The following is a 21,367-nucleotide window of genomic DNA, read 5'->3' as shown; positions in this document are numbered from 1 at the left end:
ATTTTATTGGAGTATAGTTGATTTATAATGTTATGTTAGTTTCAGCAAAGTGAATCAGTTATCATATATCCACTCTTCTTTAGGTTCTTTTCCCATATAGGTCATTACAGAGACCTATATTACACTACTAATGTAGAGAACTCTACATTACAGAGTAGAGTTCCCTGTGCTATACAGTAGGTCCTTATTAGTTATCTATTTTATATATAGAGTCCTTTTTTATTAATGGTCTGTAGGTTTTATTCTTTTGTCTTCCAGTTTTTGGTATTGCATATCACAAGGCCAGTGGAGTCCACTGTAGGTAACTTGTTCTGTTTACATATAATCCTTTTCCTTTAACTTTGGAGTTTAGAAATGTTACCAAGGTGTGCCTATATGTTTGTCTTTTTTCATTAATTTAGTCTGGAACATTGTGAGCATTTTTAATCTGTCTTCTTCTTCTCAGGAAAATTTCTTCTATTGTTAATTAGGGCTTTTGTTCTCTCTCTTTCCTTCTTCCCTTCTGGAATTTCCATTATTCACATGACAGGCTTCTTGGATCTATCCTCTCAGTCTCTTATGTTTTTTTCTTGTAACTCATATTTTAAAATTTTTCATATAATTTTTAAAGGCTATATTCCATTTACAGTTGCTACAAAATATTGGCTATATTTCCCATGTTGTACATAGATCCTTTTAGTCTATCTTATGTAACTCTCATATTTTTATAATTTTTCTCTGAGCTTTAAGGGTTCTTTTTTTGCACCGAATTTTTTCAAACTGCAAACTCGGGTATCAAAAATGAGGATGATCTCCTTCAAATCACCTCTTGAATTGTGAAGTTCTTAAATTGTGTTTTGGAGTAGGAGTGACTTTAGAAAACCATGTTTTACCTGTGCTCCATTTGAGTTTCCTAAGTGCTCTCATTATTTTTAATGCAGTTTTCTTCTGTCTCCAGCAGCTAGCCTGCTTTACCAGTCATGTTCTGGTTGTTCTGCCTTATATTTCCTTATCTAGCTTCCAGAATTTCTTAAGTAGGTTTTTATCTTTTTTTGTCAGATGGTTGAGGATCAGGCCTGGGCTGCATGTCCTAAACAACAGACCTCTCGCAGGTGACAGATGGCAAAACGGTCTGTGTTGCAAAGCAGATGGCTGTTGTCGCCCTGCTGAGGCATGTGGAAGAGCCTCTCACTCTCAGGGCTCCCTGTACTCTTCTGATCTCAGGCTAGAGCATCTCCCTCCCCGCAGTTAGCTCTTCTGAGGATTCTCAAAGTATTTTGGTAGAAACCTGGGAGAAACCATGTTAGGGATAGCCAGCCGGTTGTTACATTATTTATTTTTAGTGGTTGCTCTACGAATCACTATATCTGTACCTACCCTTTCAAGAAGGCTTATCATCATAAACATCCCCTATTTTCTCTCCTCTGTTATTGTTGTGTATATATGTGTATGACATACAATGAAACCCCACCAGACAACGTTAGAGTTCTAAATTTCAACAGGCAAGAGTTGGAGAACATAAGTGAAGAAAAATCGACTTTATATTTATACAGCTCTTTATTATTTCTGTTCCTAAATGTTTGTGTCTTATGTTGCAAGTTTCCCTCTGGTATCATTTCCCTTCAGCCTAAAGAACTTCTTTAAGCATTTCTTTTTGAGCATATCTGCTGGCACAAATTATCTTAGATTCCCTTATCTAAGAATGTCTTCATTCCTGAGAATATTTTCATTAGCTATAGGAGTCTGAGTTGACAATTTTTTTCTTTCAGCACTTTAAAGATGTTCCACTGTTATCTTGCCTTCATGGTTTTTGATGAGAAATCTGTGATAATTTGAATTGTTTCCCTATATGTAATTTATTGTTTTCCCTAGCTGCTCCTAAGATATTTGCTTTATCTTCGGTTTTTTAGCAGCTTGATTATGTGTCTGGGTATGGTTTTCACTGAATTTATCTTGTTTGGGATTCACTGAGCTTCTTGAATCTGTACATTTAAATCTTTTACCATATTTGGGAAGTTTTCTGCTATTATGTCTTCAAAACATTTTTTTCCTGTTCCAATCTTTCTCCTCTCCTTCTTGGGCTCTAATGACATGAATGTGAGTTCTTTTGATATTCTTCAATCTTTGTTCTTTGTTTTTTCAGTTGAGAACTTCTATCTTGTCATTTATTTCAAGAGTATTAACCTTCACCACCTGGAGGAGGATTACAATAGCTGCTTTAAAAGCATTGTCTGATAATTCCAACATCTGGGTCATCTTGAGACAGGCAACTATTGAATTGTTTTTTCTTGAGAATTGGCCAGATTTTCCAGGTTTTTCACATGTTGAGAATCCTGAACATTTTGAATATTATGTTGGGATACTTTGGATCCTGTTAAAATCCTCTAGAGAAGGTTGAGTTTGTTGTTTTAGCAAGCAAAACTCTGGAATATGGGAGGTGACTAATATCATAGTTCAATTCTTGAAGCTTTTGCTATCCTTCTTCAGGTTTGCTCCGCACGTGCACAGCTCTGGGTTGAGCTTGGGGCTTACATAGTTCATACACTGAATTACTCTCCTTGTCTAGCTCTCTTCTTTCTAGGATTTCCCTCACAACTCTTCAGGCCTCCAGTGCCCCTTTCCTGGTTCCTTTGGCCAGAAAAAAGTAGGTTTTTCTTGGAGTTTTAGCTATCTGCATAGCTCTGGGACTGGGGCTCACACTCAGGTCAAATTACATGAGAGGAAAGAGAAAAAAAGCTGAGAATCTCTCCACCTTGTAGATTATTTCTCCAAATTTGACTCCCTTTCACATTATGCCATTTGTGTTTACTTTTCAAAGTCCTCAGGTAGGTTTTTTTAATGGTATTTTTTCCAGAGTTTTCCATTGTAATCAGTGGGAGAGATAGATTCTAGTGAGCTTACTCCATATTAGCTGGAAGTGGAACCATGAGATGTCATATTAAACCAGTAGAGTTTTGCTAAACATTTACTAAGCTGTTGACAAATAACAGAAATATATTTGAACTTTTCCTTTTTAATTTTACTTCCCAATCCCTGGCAAAAATATACTAGTAGGTCATAAAGTAACCAGATGAAAAGCAGCAATAATAAGAAAAGGGATCACAGAATCATGGAAGGTCAGGGCTGAGAGAGAACTTAGAGACTAGTTCTTCTCGCACCAAAAATAAGGTCTGAACTCCTTACCCTAGCTTTCTAGGTTCTACGTGAATTGGTTCTGTCTCTTCAATCTCATCTTGGGATACTTTTCCTTTCTTCTAGGTGACAATCTTCAGACTGCAATAACAGTGGCCAGAAAGTCTGGAATGGTTTCTGAAAGCCAGAAAGTCATTCTCATTGAAGCAAATGAAACTACTGAGTCCTCATCAGCATCTATATCTTGGCAGTTAGTCGAAGAGAAGAAACATATTGCTTATAGGAATCAGGTATACCCAAAAGCAGACCTTCTGCCATATTATCTGACTCATCACACAGTGTTGACTACTGAGCAGCTTTGACTGGCAGAGGTGTACAGGTGACCTAGGGTCAACATACTTCTCCAAATGTCTAACATGTATACAGTTCAGAGAACTCAATTATATCATTTTCCCATACCATTCCTACTGAGCTTTAAGGTATGGTGCTTTCCTGGGTGCTGGAAATAATCCATTCTTTTAAACTTAAAAAAGTCTTTAGAAAGAATATAGTAAGTGGGGCTGCAAGTCTAATTTTCCATTTTTTCCCTTGCTTGCCAGCCATCCCACTGGGTTCAAAGGGGATTTAGTCCCTAAGAGAGACACTGCTGTGTGCATTGGAAAATCAGACTATATCTTCAGGGTGGGAAGAAGTTTTATTCATTTATCTCCAATCTTGTCAGTATCCTATGTCTATTATGTCCTTGTGAAACAATATTAATTCTGTAAAAAAAAAAAAGGAAAGTTCTCACCTCAGGGAGGGATTTGTTAAGCTGCAATGCTTTTGTATTTTACACTTGAAATGTGTGAAATGTGCTTTTTTCTGGGACTCACTGAGATCAAATCAGGATGAGAACAGGACGAGAGTAAGTGTTACCCCCCTGTTCACTAGAGGCTGTTGATGTGCAAAGATGATCCAGCAAAGAGAAAGTGCTTCTCTGAGGAATCAGGGCCGGAGTGTGACTTTTATAGAGAGATCCCAGACTGTCATTGTTGCCTTCGCTCAGATATGCTTGTGGTCCTAACCACTCTATCAAGTCTAAAATTACTGCGTCTTGCCTTGCAGGACAATTACATTAACATCAGGGAAGAAGTCTCTGATAACAGCAGAGAGGGAAGTTACCATTTTGCCCTAAGTGGAAAATCCTTCCAGGTTATAAGTCAGCATTTCAGCAGCCTACTGCCAAAGGTAAGTTCTAAGAGGGTACCAGTCTCCTAGTAAAGATGCTAACAATGTCACGGAGCATGATCGTAAGTAATTTCAAACCTCTAACTAGGTTAGACATACCTATTGAATGTATCATAAGGGAAGCAGATAGTTTTGCAGAGGTCACTGCTGTTTCATTTCCTGCTAGATTTAAAATAAGTAAATTTGATTAACTAATTATCCATCATCTATAGGATTAAAATATTAGTGACTTCTCAAGTGATAAGGTTGCTTTGGGGGAGCTGTCACTATATTGCCATGGTTAGGGGGTCTCACAGTATAGTGTAAATCCAGCAATTATACAGGAAGGCAGGCCCAAAATAGAGGAATTCCATTAGGTTTTTGATAGAGGACATCTGTACAAAAGAGGGTCAAACTTAAAACTTTTCTGATGAAGAACAAACCCACAATGAGGGCAGGTAAGGTATATACATAAGAAAACATGTGAGCAAACTAGAAAAAGATTGTGTCCAGTGTAAAGCAAAGATAATTTATTTGTATTCAATTGCTCATTATCTTAAGTACTGTCTAAGAAAAAAAGAATGAAGACTTTAAAGCTGAGTGAACAATAAGCTGAGTTTACAGCCAAGAAGAGCAGGGAGCACACAGCTGTAACACAGAAGAATTTAGACTCTGTAGGATGGGGTTCAGGTGGATGGAGCTGGTACAGGTTTTTATACAACAATCCATTAATGTGACAATCCATTAATGTTTCAGAGCCCAAATTAGGCTGGAGATATCAACTGAGTTTCACAGTTGGTCAAGCCCAGATGGTATGGTTAAGTCAAAGACCACAGATAGTCACCCTCTCATCTCTAGGCTATTTTTCTGCTAGATCTGAACAATTTTCTGAGAAGCAGTTGCCTCCTTTCCTTCTCCTGGGATCCTGACCTCTTGTTATCTTGCAATTTCTCATACTTTACTGGTTTAAGGTTCCGTCAAGCTCAGGATTTTTCAGGACGACCTCCTTCATGGCCCCTGAGCTAAATGCCTGTAGGTCATCATTTTCATCAATTATGTCTATTAAGTAGTCATTTTTACTGATTTTGGTCTTCCTGATCACTTATCTGATGACCAAAGTCTCAACATCTGTCTTAAAATCCAAAGAAGGACTTCTTGGAAACAAACATTTTTCTCACTCATGGATATCATTACCCAGTCAGTGTTCTGAATGTTATCAATTACTTCATGTATGACCAGCTGACATAATAAAAAAATTTTCCCTTTTGCGTTCTTTACAGATATTGATCAATGGGACCATCTTTGCAAGAATGTCTCCAGGGCAGAAATCCAGTCTGGTGGAAGAATTTCAGAAACTAGAGTAGGTCTTTACCAATTCAGATGGTGTGAAGTGCATGGAGGCATGACAGGGGGAGAGTAAGGAAGTCACTCAGTTTGGTTAGGGCAGTGGTTCTTAACGTAGCTACACATGACAGTCACCTTGGGAGCTTTGAAAAATTAGCAATACCAGGACACCACCATTCAGAGATTCTGATTCAATTGCTCGTGTGGGCACTTGGACATCAGTATTTTTTAAAAGTTCCTTTCATAAGTCAATTATGCATCCAGAATTGAGAACCCCGCTGAACTAGAACATAAGGGGGACAAGAAATAACTCTGGAAAGGTCATCTGAACTTGGCTCCTAAAGGTACAATGAAAATTTAGACTTCACTTTTACAAATTATTTTCACGGTTATGATACAGGGAGGTCCCTATGACAAGAGATTCACATAACCCTAAAAATATTAAAACATTCTTATGCCAAAGCATCCTCTCCATCCTAAATCAGAAAACTATTCTTAACACAAAGGGTCTCCATTGTCAGAATCCCATCATTGGGGATCCTTTATTTCCTGTTAATGGAAGCCCATGGAGTCTCAGAGGCACCTCTGGTGCTGGACCACACTCACACAGCTCCAACTCCTACCCATCCCTCCCTAGTCCACCCTCATCCTCGTTGACTCAGTCACTAGGCAAAAGATCTATATTCAAAAAGCCCTATCTTCTCAATATGGCTAAAAACCTCCACAGTAAACTCGTTGCCTTAGGTAGCAGTGTGGAAGAGAAGTACAGCAAATTCTGCAAACACTGTCAGAGTGCTCCTACCTTAAAAAGCAGACTGTCTTCGTCAACAATTCAAGAGAGCGGTATTCATCCGGCCTCAGAAAGCTATCCTGAAATGGGGATATATTTTCTTTCTTCAACTTCTGGTCCTGGCACCACATTTTTGAGTTGAGTGACAGCTGACACGGTGGATTTCCTCTCCAGTTACTATTAATGTCACCAACAATAATTCTTATTTATCATTTTAGAATACATCACTTCACTGAATACTCATAATGCTTGTAGGGGAGAAAAATGATAGTCAAAATGGGGAAGTGATCAGGTCAGAGATCCAGATCTTCTGGCTTCAAATTCTGTGCCTTCCCCACCATGCCATGCTGTCATATAATCGTGAGCATCCTGTTTTACAGCTGACAGAGCTGCCTCCTAGACAGAGAGGTGCGGGGTCTCCTTGAATCGCTTGGAGTCAGGAAGCCTGTATGGGATTTCTTAATCCATTGTAGGAACTGCTGAGTCATACTTTATTTTAGTCAAACCAGACTGTTAGGGAAACTACCTTAAAATAAATAATAAGTTTGAGCCTTAAGTAATGAAGCTCATTTTATCTTTTTAATTAGAGCAATTAGAAGGTAAGATTGCTTTGATCTCCTCTACAATTGACACGGTTCCCCTTTTAGTTACTTTGTAGGTATGTGTGGTGACGGAGCCAATGACTGTGGGGTAAGTAGCTGTCAGTGTGTCAATTGTACTTGCTTCAAGCCCTGTAAGAGATAGTATCCCCTGGGATATATACCACCTCCATTCCTCTTGAAGGAGAAACTGATGTGGGCGGTTTGGAAAGGTTTTAACCAAAGCCACACAATGACTCAGTGGTCAGTACAGACTAAATGGGGAAGAACTTGGTTCTGCATTCCCCACTTCTTTAGCTAGGTGTCCCAGTGCCATCTCTTTCTTATGTGGCAGGCAGAGCAAAATTTGATCATCTCCTGGCCACTGCTTGGGCCCACAAGCCACTTCGTGGGCAGCTTAACTAGCCTTTCTCGTGTGGCCTCAGGAGAGATGTGTGTGAGTGTGCATCTATACAGTAAGCTGACTCTTTGCTTTCAGGCTTTGAAAATGGCTCACGTGGGCATCTCTTTATCAGAGCAGGAGGCATCTGTGGCCTCACCTTTCACTTCCAAAACTCCAAACATTGAATGTGTACCTCACCTTATCAAGTAAGTAGGTACTTTTCCCCAGCATTGTTTTAATGTCTCTTGACTTTTAGGTGCAGACCCCTTTGTTTTGCCAGGCAAAGACCAGTGGAAATGTGTGTGCCTGGGCAGGGAGGGTGCTTTGTGGGAGAAAGCAGTCAAACATTCTACTCTGGAGTGGACTTACCTCCTGGGAAAACAGTGGCATTTCTAATGAAAATCACTGAATAGATTATTTTTAGAAGATTAGAATCTGGAACTTGTTGCTGCTTTGAAAATGTCAATCATACTCTTCTTCTTATTATTTTAAATGAATCTCCTTAGATACTTTCTTAATGGAGAATTGACAGAAACTTTCTCTTCCCTACTTGCTTTCCTTTCCTCTTGCCTCTTTATGCTTCCTTGGAATATCCTTCCTATCCCCAGTTTTCAGAATATTTATTCATCTTTGCTGCTTCTGCTACAATTTCCCTTGGTGCTTTGTTCCCCTCCCCCAACCCCAGAATATGTACTTCTGCTGCATTTTGTTTGAATGATGGAGATGGTTAGCATTGTGGCTGCTTTTGGTTATTATAACTAGTATGTGTTTACAGTTTATAAAGTGCTTTAATGCCTAGTATCTTATACATCAAAACAGCCTGGAATTGTAGGGATGGTCACTATTTCTTTTACAAAGAAATTGAGGCTCAGAGAACTTGATGTATCGAAGCTCACAGCCATATAGGATTGAAGATTGCATTCGAATTAATTTTGTTTCAATGTGTTTTATATACAAATATCATATTCCTTCCACCACATTAAAATAATGATTTGACTAGGTGCTCCCCATTTAAAAAATGTATTCATGCATCTGACAAATATTTATAAAGTAGGGACTTAGGGCCAGGAACAGTTGGAGGCACTGGGGACCCAGAAGCAAATAAATCGAGCGTCCCTTGATCTCACGAAGCTTTCTTCCCGTGGAGAAGCTGGGCAATAAACACACACAGAAAAATCAGGGGTAGCGTGAAAAGTTGGAAGATGGCTTGGGCAGTAGAATCGGCTGCTTCAGATGCGGTGGTGTGGGGAAGCCTTTCTAAGGAGGTGTGGAGGAGAAACCACCTTCTAGGCGGAATAAACAGCAGCAGCAAAGCCCTGATACAGGAAAAAGTCTAGTTTGAGGATCAGGTTTTGGAATCCCAGGAAACCATTCTGACCAGAATTAAATTTAAACTCTATTTTTTCCCAAATGAATGAGATAAAAGTGGCATTTCATAAGTACTCTATTTTACACTCTAAATATATACTATTCATTCAAAGTCAATCAACAGTAATACAAATGAACAGGCTTATTGATTCCAGTCTCTTTAAATTTGATGTGTGCCTAATTTGAGCGTGCCTATTGACTTAGTTCCGTTTTAGAAAAAGTTGGGACTGCCAAATGAAATTTGAATGAGATGTTTGCAAACTCCTGAAGCACCTGAAGCATGAAAATAGCCCCCAAAACCTGCAATCTTATTTAAATTCCTCAGTTCACAGATGAAGAAACTGTGACCAAGAGAGGGAAAATGACCTTTCAAATCACATTAGTGAGTAGATAGGAGATCTGGGACCAGTTCCCAGGTCTCCTGACTCAGAGCTGAAATAATGCCTGCAGACAGGACAAGAGTAACTCTACATTCGGGCTCCAAAGCTCCATTAAAGGCCTGTGGACCTTGGCCTGGATTTAGTCTTCCTTGAACATCTAGCACACTGACTGCCGGCTCCCACTGGCTCAAGACTGTCCAGTCTGTCAGACAAACAATCGAATTATCAGGCTTTGATTTTTTTCTTCTGAGCTCAGCTGAACAGCACAGAATAACTGACCTCGTTTCTTTTTGTGACTTTCATTTCATTACTCTTTCATTTCTTTTCTCACACAGGGAAGGACGTGCAGCTCTCGTTACCTCATTTTGCATGTTTAAGTACATGGCTCTGTACAGCATGATTCAGTATGTTGGTGTTCTGCTGCTCTACTGGGTATGACTTGAGACCTAGCCTCTTGATTAGTGAGAGCTAAAACAAATAGCGGTCACTGGCAATTTGCAAAGCCTCTTAAAGAAAGAGTGCACATGGGATATGTCGAGTACCAACAGCCTCTCTAAAACTATCTTTAACGTTTTTGAAAGTAAATCAGAAATAGACAAGGATACAAAGGAAAAGTCGTTGGTGTCAGTTCTCTGACTCTCTGACAGAAGTTTCTCATCTGGTTGTAGCTGAGGTTCAGAACTGAAGGTAAACTTTCTCTCTCACTGTCGTTTTGGCTTGCCTGGACCAGGTCTCTTACCTTCCCAGTTCCAGTGTGGCTCCACCTTAGCATAACATTCGCTAGAGAGGTGCTTCTCTAATTGGGGTTCTGGTAAATGTTTCATAACTGGCTCTCCCTGGAAACACAAGCCCCGATTATTAACGTTTACCAATTTCAATGGCATAACTACTCCCACCATGGCTGATTTCAAGCTATCTACCTGACGTCACTGAAGAGATGGGAAGAGATGTATTATACAGTAGCATACCATTCTATAGTACTTGCACCATATAGATACAAGAGTTGTAAATAACCTTAAGACCATTGATAATATTTAAATGTAGGAAAATGATTAGAGAGTGATGAGTTTGGGCTATTACCTGTGTTTTTAGTGTAATTTATTTAATGGTAAATTTGTATAATTTAAGTTTTTATATTGGCTGTGTTTAAAAACCAGCTCACAGAATTCCTGAAACTTTAGCAGTTGACTTTCATGAGTTAGTACAAAGCAGCATATCACTGATTCCCTGAACACAGGGACTTGAAAATTGGCATATCATGCCCCCCAAAGCACATAGGTCTTGTGATGGTTTTTACTATTTAACAAAATATGAAAGGAGAAAAGACATATCTAGTATTTGTGAGCTCAACACTTGGGCTTATTCTGTTAAGTAACACTGATAAAGTGAATTCCATTTGTGCTGAGGGTATCTAGATTCATCTCTATGTCTTGCCCCCTTGCTCCTGGTATGAGGGTTTTTACTTCCGTTATTTTCAGATTATATAAGTCCTTTTCCTCTCACTGATGAATGAGCTGGAAAAGGAGAGGCTGTTTATAGAAATCTGTCCCTAGTTTGGAATCCCGATAACTCATTATGCTCAAAAGTAGAGTTAAACATGGGTCATCATTATCTCCTTTCCACGAAGGGGGTTGGGGGGGGGAAGGAAGCAAGTTTCTTGAAATCAATAAGACATGAACTTTTTTTTCAAGAATATCAAGTTGCTTTATCAGGACTTTCTAACAACACCCAAGAATGCAATTAGTGGGTTTAGTTATTCTCATTTTCCATTGGTGAAATTTAGGTAAGATCACCACACATTTGTCACTGACCATTGGGAATGTGTCATTTTGTTGTGTCAGACCAAACCCCAAACTTTCTGCTAACAAGTAGAAAAGAAACTAGAGATGAATCAGAGTGAGATGTTCCCCTCAACAGGGGTGACACTGATGCTCAAAGGAGCAGCCCAGAAAGCACACTGCAGTGGCCCTCCTGGCTAGAAAGGAGTTTGCAGGCTTGTCTTTGGTACCCCTGCCGACATGACCAGGCCCCTGACCATACCATCTCCTTGGTAATTGACTTGAAAATCCTATGTTGCAGTGAGAAAATGAGTGCAATTGATGTCACATTTCATCCAGAAGGTTATAACTTTTTTGAGCCACTTTCCTTTTTATTTTCAGGAGACAAACAGCCTTTCAAATTACCAGTTTCTGTTCCAGGATCTGGCCATTACAACTCTTATTGGTGTAACAAGTAAGATGTCTTTTAAATTTTCTTCTCAGAGATACTCCCCTCCACTTGCTTCCCTCTGCCCCTGCAGGGTTAGTCCACCATTGAGGGGTAGCAGCTATAGCCGCAGTGATGAGTGACTTATTCCCAAAGGGGTATGGTATGCAGAGAGAGAAAGAGGAAATAGAATCTTCATTTTTAAGTGTTGAAAGTGTTAGCAGAGGAAAAGCTGGCTCGTTGTTTTGCTGTTTTCCACAAAATATAGAGCTTCTATAAATGGTCACTAAACCTTTAAAATGAAAAAAAGCACCTTGAAAACTGACTTCAGTGTGCTTTTAGGTATAGTTATGGTCCAAATGTGCCCAATTTATAGAAGTTAAATGGCTTTTATGTTTCCCATTTCCAGTCCTAACCTCTGAGGATTTAGAACAGAGATTGAATGTAATCTTGCCGTTACGCCACTCTCACCCACCACCTCCTAACTGATACATGAATTGTCTCCCCAGTTTCCCCGCTATGGGATTTTTCCCCAGCCTGACCACTATCCATCATCTTTACCGTATTCTCTGCTTTTCTCTCTTATATATGAATGCCACCAGCTTCACTTGTACTTTAAATCCTACCTGCTCCTGCCGCCTCAAGGATTTTGTTCCTGGAATGATCTTTTTCTCTATCACCCACTTTTCTCTGGTCCACTGGGTCATTCCAATCAGCAGATAAATATATTTTTGTATCTTCTTTCTTTAAAACCTCTTCTGTGACCCCAAATCTACCATTAGCTACTGTCCCCTCTATTCTCAAACTTCCCAAACAGTTGAGTAGACCCACTTTGTCCACTTGCCATCTCTAATTCTATTGTCATTTCATTTCAATCAGCCGGATTCTAACGTTCACGGGCATGAATTTGGATTCTGGGCCTGTGCAGTTGTTTGGTGGAAGGCAGTGGTTTCCTGGCACATATGTAACAGCCAGCTCTCCAAACAATTGTAGATATGCGTGTATATGCATATGCATAGAAGCTTATTATAAGTTTTACTAAAAAGAAAAATGTGTAGTGAGCAATTATCAAATAACAATAAAGTATACATTACTCTTTCTTGCAATTTCCATTTAGCCAGTGGATTCTCACAGAATGCTTTAATTGAGTTTCATCAAAGTCTTGTATCCGTAGTCAATATATTGTTGTGATTGATGACTGAAATAGTTCTGATGTGAATGAATGTTTGTTGACGTTTTTCTTTACCTGAGTGAGCAAAACAACACAGGCTTATGCTGAAACTTTAATCATTCATCAGTCATGTGAGCAACTTATTTGCTAATTTGGATAATAGTTCTTGAAATCTGGAAGAATATTTCCTCAGTTAAAAAACAATTGTTCATGATGTAATGGCTACAGACGTGACACACGTTTAAGTTCAATCTCCATTATTAACTTTAAGAACAGAGATAATGCTAAACTGTAGTAAAATCATTAGGACGTGATCAGTTCTGAGTATTCATTATCTTGGTTTTTTTTTGCGGTACGCGGGCCTCTCACTGTTGTGGCCTCTCCCATTGCGGAGCACAGGCTCCGGACGCGCAGGCTCAGCGGCCATGGCTCACGGGCTCAGCCACTCCGCGGCATGTGGGATCCTCCCGGACCGGGTCACGAACCCGCATCCCCTGCATCGGCAGGCGGACCCTCAACCACTGCGCCACCAGGGAAGCCCCCATTATCTTTGTTTTTAAGATAATATTTATTTAATTGCAACTTTATATAGTATTCTTCTAATAATGGCCATATTTAATAATTGGCTTACAAACTTAGTGGCAGTTGGCTCTTGTGAGCTCGTATGAGCCAACTCCAGACACCGCTGGCTGGGAGGGTCCACATTACTGATACATTCAAAAATACCAGCATATACACACTACTGTATATAAAGTAGGAAAACAACAAAGACCTACTGTGTAAAACAGGGAACTATACTCAATATCTTGTAATAATCTGTAACGGAAAAGAATCTGAAAAAGAATATATGTGTGTGTGTGTGTGTGTGTGTGTGTGTTTATATAACTGAATCACTTTGTTGTACTAACACAACATTGTAAATTAACTATACTTCAATACAAAAAAAAAGTACCGATCTTAGACTGCCTCTTCCACATGCCTGCTGGTCTTGTTTTCACACTGTTTCCACTATTTCATCTTATACCTTGTCGTCATAATCTTAACAGCTATCACGCCAACTTATGGTTTAAAAAACTTGCTCAAAAGCTTTGCTTTCAGAGAACATATGCAAGGAGAGTAAGTACTATGCACACTTCGGCTGTCTCTTCCCCAACACTGCTCTTGTCAAGTCCACCAATGATTTCCTTGCGGTCAACAGTACTGATCACTTCTCTTTCCTCATTGTACTTGGATCTCTCAACAGCACTCTTATCCTTCAAAAGGTTTCTTCTCTTGACTTTTGTGATGCCACACCCTGCTGAATTATCTATTGCCTTAATGAATACAGCTTTCTCATGTCTTTTGCTGGTCTCTGCTCCTTTACCTGTGCTCTAACTTTTAGAATGTTCCAAGGCTTGCTTGTTCTTAGGTTCTCTTGTCTTTTCAGTCTACACAATCTCCCTAAGTGATTTCAACCAATGCTATGGCTTTAATGTTATCTGTATGCTGATGAATCCCAAATTTATGTCTCTAGGCTTGATGTCTATCCTAAATTCTGGAAATGCAGCTGCTAAGCATCTAATCTTGGATATTTAACAGGACGGAGACTTAATGTGCCCAAACAGAATGCTTTATTCTATCAGATCTGATCTTCAACAAAATTATTAAATATTTACTGAGTGTCTGGTTTGTTCTACTTACGGTAATAGGCACTTGATATACGTCAGTGGAAAAAACCATAGAAATTCGTTTCCTCATGGAGCTTGTATTCTATTGTAATAGTACCACAATCTACCAAGTTGTTCACATCGAAGACCCGGAGTCATCCTTAATTCCCCTCTTTTCTTCACCTTTACATATAATATCTATATATATATATATACAATTCCTATTGGCTCTACCTCCGAAACACATCCTACATAGCTTCTCTCCATCCCTATTGTAGCCACTGTCACAAAGCCATGTCACCTCCCCTGTGGATTACTGAGATACCTTCACAACTGACCTTGCTTCTGCTCTTGCTGACTTCTCTCACCCCAATTTACCTTTCACCCGGTAGTAAGATTGTTGTTTTTTAAATGAAAATTTTATCGTCATCCTTCCCATTTCCACTAAATCCAAAGTCTTACATGATCCAGCTCTGGCCTACTTCTCCAGCTTCACCTCTAACCATATTGCTACCCACTTACTTGTTCCAGGCACCCTGGTCTTTCTGTCTTGTGAGCATTGCCAAGCTTGTGGGCACCTCAGCACCTTTGTTTTTGCTATTTTTTTTGCCTAAAATACTCTCCCTGTAGATCTTCCTATGGTTCTAGTCAGAAAAATGTCACCACTTCAGAAAGGTCACTTTAAATAGTGACCAAACCAGTTATTCTCTATCACCACACGTTCTGCTTTATTTTTTTCACACTACTTTTCACAATCCAAAATTATGATATTTACCTAAGTTTTTATTTGTTTTTGCCTGCCTTCCCTCACTCAGTGTGTGTACTTCGTGAGAACAGCAGCTTGTCTATCCTGATCACTGCTGTATTCCCAATACTTCTAACAGTGCCGGACATATCAAAGGAGCTCATTAAATATTTGTTAAATCTACTGTAAGAACATCCTTGGGCAGTCCTTACTGTTAACAGAGTAATCCTTTACATCAAGCCAGATCTACCTCTGTGTAACTTTCACGCATCTCAGACTTCAGTTCTGCCATTTGGGGTGGCAGAGAATAGTCTGATTTTTCTCTCCAGAACAGTTCTTCAGATATTTGAAAACAGCTCTCATTTCTTCTGTGATTATTCTCTTTCCCATAACAAGCATCTCCAGATTTTTCTCTATTTTTTAATATAATTCATTGTGAAAAGAAGATGGAAAACATTGCAAGAGATAACAAAGAGAAAAACCACCTATATCCTCCTATATCCTGCTATCCAGAGCTGACAAATTAAAGCATTTTGATGTATTCCCTTCCATTATACACACACACACACACACACACACACACACACACGTATAAATAAAGAAATTTGAATTATGTTTTCTATATAATAGTTGTGCATCCTGGTTTTTTTAGTTTAACTTTATGACCACTTCTTTATGTGTACATATTTTCATTCTTTTTTTATTGTGGTAAATTATGCATAACATAATATTTGCCATTTTCACCATTTTTAAGTGTACAATTCAGGGGCATTAATTACATTCACAACATTGTGCAACCATCACCACTGTCTATTTCTAATTTTTTTCATCACCCCAAACAGAAACTCTTTACCTATTAAGCAATAACTCCCATTGCCCCTCCACCTAGCCTCTGATAACCGCTAAACTATTTTTTGTCTCTGTGAATTTGCCAGTTCAAGATGTTTCAAATAAGTTGAACCATACAATGTTTGTCCCTTTATTTCTGGCGTATCTTATTAGCATAATACTTTCATGATTCATCTATGTTGTAGCATGTGTCAGAACTTCATTCTTTTTTATGGGTGAATAATATTCCATTATATATATATACCACATTTTAATGTTGATGTGTTGAAACTCAACTGATTCTTATGTGTTGATCTTGTATCCTGCAACATAGCTGAATTCATTTATCAACTCTAGCAGTTTTCTTGAGGATTCTTTGGGATTTCCAATATTTGGTATCATGCCACTTGTGAATAGAGATAGTTTTACTTCTTTCCTCCAACTTGAATGACTTTTATTTCTTTTTCTTCTCTAATTGCTCTAGATAAAACTTCCAATGCAATGCTGAATAACAGTGGTGAAAGTAGGCATCCTTGTTTTGTTCCTGATTTTAGGGGGGAAAGCTTTCAATCTTTCACCCTTGAGTGTGATGTTAACTGTAGGTTTTTTATTACGTAATATATAATTATGAGGATTACATGTAATATGCTAAATGTGTAACAATCTAGTTTGAATAGGTACCTTAACTTTAGTAGCATATAAAAACTCTGCTACTTTACAGGTCTGTCTCCTCCTTTTATGCTATTGTTGTCAAATTACGTCTTTATCCACTCTGTGCCCAGTAACATACATATATAATTGTTTTTTTATGCATTTGTCTTTTAAATCATGTAGGAATAAAAAGCTGAGTTAAAAAACACAAATACAATAATATAGGATTTTATATTTGCCCAAATAATTACCTTTACTGGGAAAAATGAGTACGCCAGTAAAGAGATAGACATTATAAAAGAGGATTCTTTAAAAAGAATGTCTTTGGGCTTCATTTTAAAATTTCTATCTCTTTAATACTCTCCTTTTGTTCACATTATTTCCCTGGTTTCCTTCAGTTCTTTGAGCATGTTAAAAACAGTTGTATTAAAGTCTTTTCCCAGTAAGTCCAACGTCTGGGCTTCCTCAGAAATAATTTCTGTCAATTTATTTTATTCCATTAAATATTATAATGTTGTAACTCTGGAAATCAGATTCTTTCCCCTCCCCAGGGCTTGATGTTTTTTGTTTTGCTGCTTTTTGAATACTGTAGTAGTCCATTTATTTAGTGACTTTTCTAAACTATTTTTGGAAAGATTAGATCAGTTGTCATGTGTGGTCACTAAAATCTCTATTGCTTTAGCTTTTGTTCAGCTAGTGTTTTGACAGAGATATCCATAAGTTGAATTCCATGAGTTTAACAACATGAACAAAGAAATACCTCTCCCAGTCTTTGCAGACTAGTTCTGTGCTGGGGCACTTCAACACTTAACTAAGCTTGTGCTGAGTCTAGTGATTATTCAGGGCTGAAAGCTTAGGGTCTTTTCTGGTCTTTTCTGAGCATACATCTTTGGCAGGCACATGGCTTTCTATATTCCCCAACTTGCACAGGTACTTTTGAATACCATAATTTTCCAAATAAATGCTCCTTAACTTTTCTTTCTAGGCTTCAGGTTGTTATTTTATGTCTCAACTGTAATCCTTTGCTCCCCATGACTATGGGTAGCTTGTTAGCCTTACAGTGTTTTTAAGGAGTGTATGCTGCTTTTCCGCCCTGACTGAGTTTTTTATTAGGCAAAACAGAGATGAACACCTTGCATCAGTTCTCCAGGTAGCTTCCAGACAGGTTAGAACAGACATACACAATAATTTGTGGATAAAGTCTGCTTTTCCCCTTTTGTAACCAGGATCCCCCGCTGGGAATGCAGACAACCATGTTCAAGACTGCCACTGAGCTAAGGAGGGAGGGGGGCAAGGGAAAGTAAAAATGGGCAAGGGCAAGTAAAAAAAAGCTTTCTTCCCATTTTTAAGTTGTCTTTTTCTTGACTCAGCATTTGCTTGTTTGCTGTAACTTCCATCTGTTTTTCAGAGTTCTGACAAAGTTGCTTCTGACAGTTTCCTTTTGTTTTTCAATGTTTCTGTAGAGGGATGGGATGTTGGAGTTGCTAATCTGCCATTTGGTTGATGTCACTCCTCATTTTGTTATTAAATATTTGAAAACATTACTTCTTAGTGACTGTATGTTGTTTCATTATAGAGATGTACCATAATTTATTGTAAATGATGCTGTGATGAACATCTTCCTACATCTCTGATTTTTTAGCTTAGGATAAACTTCCAGAAATGGAATAGCTATGTCAAAGGTTATGAACATTTTTCAATCTCTTCATATTTATTGCCAAATTGCCCTGCAGAAGGTATTTTTGTGTCAATATACGTTTCCACAAGCAGTGTATGAGAGTGCTCACTTCATCACTTCCTCATCTATAATGTAATAGTCTTTGCTTATTTAATAGGGGGGAAAAGGGCATCTTGTTGTTGTTCTGTCTTCTCTTTCAAGAATTCCTCATATGACTTGAGTTTGAATTCATTCATTGTTTTATTCCCTTACTTTGTGATGTATCAATATTTCAATTTGTCAATTTCCTCAGCTATATGGGCCCAAGAAGTTACACCATTCTTCTGATGAAGAATACAAAATTTTCCTGCTCTCATATACATATAAAACTTGAATTTATTTTGTAGTGAATTTGAATGGTGCCTATCCCAAGCTGGTGCCTTTCAGACCTGCAGGACGGCTGATCTCCCCGCCTCTGCTGCTCTCTGTGATTCTCAACATTCTTCTCAGCCTGGCCATGCACATTGTGGGCTTCATTCTGGTTCAGAGGCAGCCTTGGTATTCCGTGGGGATGCACAGGTATGATCACAGCCTTAGATTGTCACATTCTAATTTCTGTCAAACATCATCTGGCCCATATGTTGGGAGGCAGATGGGTCTTCATTCTACTAAAGCTTTGGCTTCCTTAAGGCCCTTGGCAGTTTTCCAGTGATCTCTTCTTTGTAGCACAGTTTGGTGGCATCATTCATTAGCACTTATCTTTGCTCATCTTGAATGATAGTGAACTCTGACCATCTTTTATATCTAGGGTGACCATGCATTATAGTTTGGCTAGGCAGCCCTATTTTAAGCCTGATATCCCAAAGAAATGATTATATTTTTTCCTTTCACATTCAAATCTGTGCCTGTTGGATGATAAATTGTATACTCACACTACTTGTAAATGTTCAGAAATCTGAAGCAAATAGAGGGAAGTGTCATGACTTACTCATATCTTTTTCTCTCACATAGTCTTACTACATTATTGGTGCCCAACTTATTGAATAAATAACTTGTTGGATCTGTTATCTGTCTATCTATCTATTTATATCTATCATCTACCTATCAATCGTCTATCCATCTACCCAAAATATAGATCTATACATGCTGGTTTCTTTCTCCTTACTTTTCAGTATATTCTTTCCCAAAGTGTAGGCAATTATAGAAGCATTGAGGACATGTAGTTGTGTAGATACATATGCTTCGTAAGGACTTGTCATCTCACTTCATTAGCTTCTTTGGTTTCCTTTTTAGTACCTGCACAGTGCAAAATGAGACCATCTCAAAGTTAACCATTTCTCCAACTGCTCCAGATAAGATCGGAAGTAATGGTGTCTTCACAAGTTTTGAGAACACTACTGTATGGTTCTTGGGAACAATCAACTGTATCATTGTGGCTCTTGTCTTCTCTAAAGGAAAACCATTTAGGCAGCCCACATACACAAACTGTGAGTAGAACTGTACCATATCAGAGGTGAGAGGTCATCAGAGAGGAGAACAGATACTCCTGGGTCACTCAAGGAGCAATTGCAGAGTTGGCACTCATCTAGGGTCTTCTGACTTCCACTCCAGGGCTCTGTAAACACATGCAGCCTTATTTCCTGGTCCTTTGCTACCTCCCTCAAAGCTGTGTTAAATACTAGAGTTTCTTAATCCACCACTTCCTTTCCCTATAAATTTGTCTCTAGGTATCTTTTCATGGGTTCATTCCAAATTGGGAAGACACGTTTAATTCTCTGCTTGTCAGTACTTGTCAGAATTCATCTCAGAGGAGGTGGGGAGAAGGGTCACAGCGCTCAGTTGGAAGTGTCTCCTGCCATGAATACAATGGTCGGGATGACACTGTGTGATTGGCAGTTCTGGGAGCGGGTCCAGCCTGGAGGAGCCTGACTATAGAAAGTTGTTGAGATTCTTGGCCAAAGTACCTCTCACCTCCTTACAGTCCGGGCTGAGGGTGGGGGTGAGTGTTAGGAGAAGTAGGTGACCTGTTTAGCTTTTGGGACATGTATTTGCATAGCATCACTACCCCTCTAACTGGGAAAATTTAGAAGCACAAGTTGAAGAATCAATATCCTCAGAAAAATCTGTTCGGAGAAAGTTATTTTGCTCTTCTTCTTGGGATGAGGAAGCAATCGAATGCTGACCTCCGCATGATTGCAATTCAAACATTTGTTTATTTACAGTCCTCCTTTTTCCCAGAAAAGGATTTGAGGCAGATGATTTTTTTGGGGTTTTTTTTTTTTTTTGAGGTACGGGGGCCTCTCACTGCTGTGGCCTCTCCCGTTGTGTAGCACAGGCTCCGGACGCGCAGGCTCAGCGGCCATGGCTCACGGGCCCAGCCGCTCCGCGGCATGTGGGATCTTCCCGGACCGGGGCACGAACCCGTGTCCCCTGCATTGGCAGGCGGACTCTCAACCACTGCACCACCAGGGAAGCCCAGATGATTTTTTTTAACATCTTTATTGGAGTATAATTGCTTTACAACGGTGTATTAGTTTCTGCTTTATAACAAAGTGAATCAGCTGTACACATACATGTGAGGTGGATGATTTGCATTAAAGAGACTCAGATACTTGGATATCTCCAAGGCATTTATTGAAAACGTTATTTTATCAGTATTACCCTATATGTCCCATTTTTATTAATTGAAACATATAACATGCATGTGAAATTTTCCACTTACCTCAAGGACATACATAGAAATCGTAGAGGTGAGACCCATTGCATAGAAGTGAGTACTTTTCATCTATTTTGCTGAGTTTGGATGTAGAAATCAAGTAAATCTAATCGGTGTTAATCTAGAATATGTGGATCAATGGATGTGATACTCTGGACTCAGATTTCTCTAAACGATAGCTTGTGTTCTTATTTCCTCAGATATATTTGTCCTTGTGCTGGTCATACAGCTGAGTGTGTGTCTATTCATTCTGTTTGCCGATATTCCAGAATTATATAGGCGTCTGGATGTAAGTCTTACCTCTGGGATATGATGATATTTTATAGTTATATAACACCCCGACTTCAAAAAGCAGGCCACAGTTGCAGTTGACATGGATTCTTGACACGTATATTATTCTTTTGAGATGGTAGGGTTAAAATGAATGCTGAATTTATTCATATTTTTTATTTAAGCTGGTCGGGAAATAAAATTCTGTCTAGCCTTGATTTCAAGTATTTCAAAAGCATTGAACATTTTTCCTTTAAAAGATCTCTGTAAGATTGGAAATTCTATTTATACATTTTCT

General features: G+C 38.9%; 1 protein-coding gene across 3 annotated transcripts in view; it reads left to right on the top strand.

Annotated features, from left to right (window-relative positions):
* The window catches only part of ATP13A4 (ATPase 13A4), a 151,431-nt gene that overhangs the window by 117,120 nt on the left and 12,944 nt on the right, over positions 1–21,367 (top strand). Inside the window, exons 19-28 of one of the 3 annotated variants that reach the window (XM_067738441.1) lie at positions 3,238–3,401; positions 4,216–4,338; positions 5,598–5,677; positions 7,099–7,141; positions 7,529–7,638; positions 9,516–9,612; positions 11,340–11,412; positions 18,491–18,662; positions 19,377–19,570; positions 21,000–21,088. In XM_067738441.1, the coding sequence (XP_067594542.1) occupies positions 3,238–3,401; positions 4,216–4,338; positions 5,598–5,677; positions 7,099–7,141; positions 7,529–7,638; positions 9,516–9,612; positions 11,340–11,412; positions 18,491–18,662; positions 19,377–19,570; positions 21,000–21,088 (1,145 nt within the window). Of the gene's footprint in view, positions 1–3,237; positions 3,402–4,215; positions 4,339–5,597; positions 5,678–7,098; positions 7,142–7,528; positions 7,639–9,515; positions 9,613–11,339; positions 11,413–18,490; positions 18,663–19,376; positions 19,571–20,999; positions 21,089–21,367 lie in introns of those variants that run through there. The other 2 variants (XM_067738443.1, XM_067738442.1) reach the window with 2 other exon arrangements.

The sequence above is a fragment of the Pseudorca crassidens genome, chromosome 5 (genome assembly GCF_039906515.1).
Source record: "Pseudorca crassidens isolate mPseCra1 chromosome 5, mPseCra1.hap1, whole genome shotgun sequence".
Classification (NCBI taxonomy): domain Eukaryota; kingdom Metazoa; phylum Chordata; class Mammalia; order Artiodactyla; family Delphinidae; genus Pseudorca; species Pseudorca crassidens.
The sequence above is the reverse complement of the archived record's forward strand: the minus strand, read 5'-3'. Positions and strand labels throughout refer to the sequence as shown.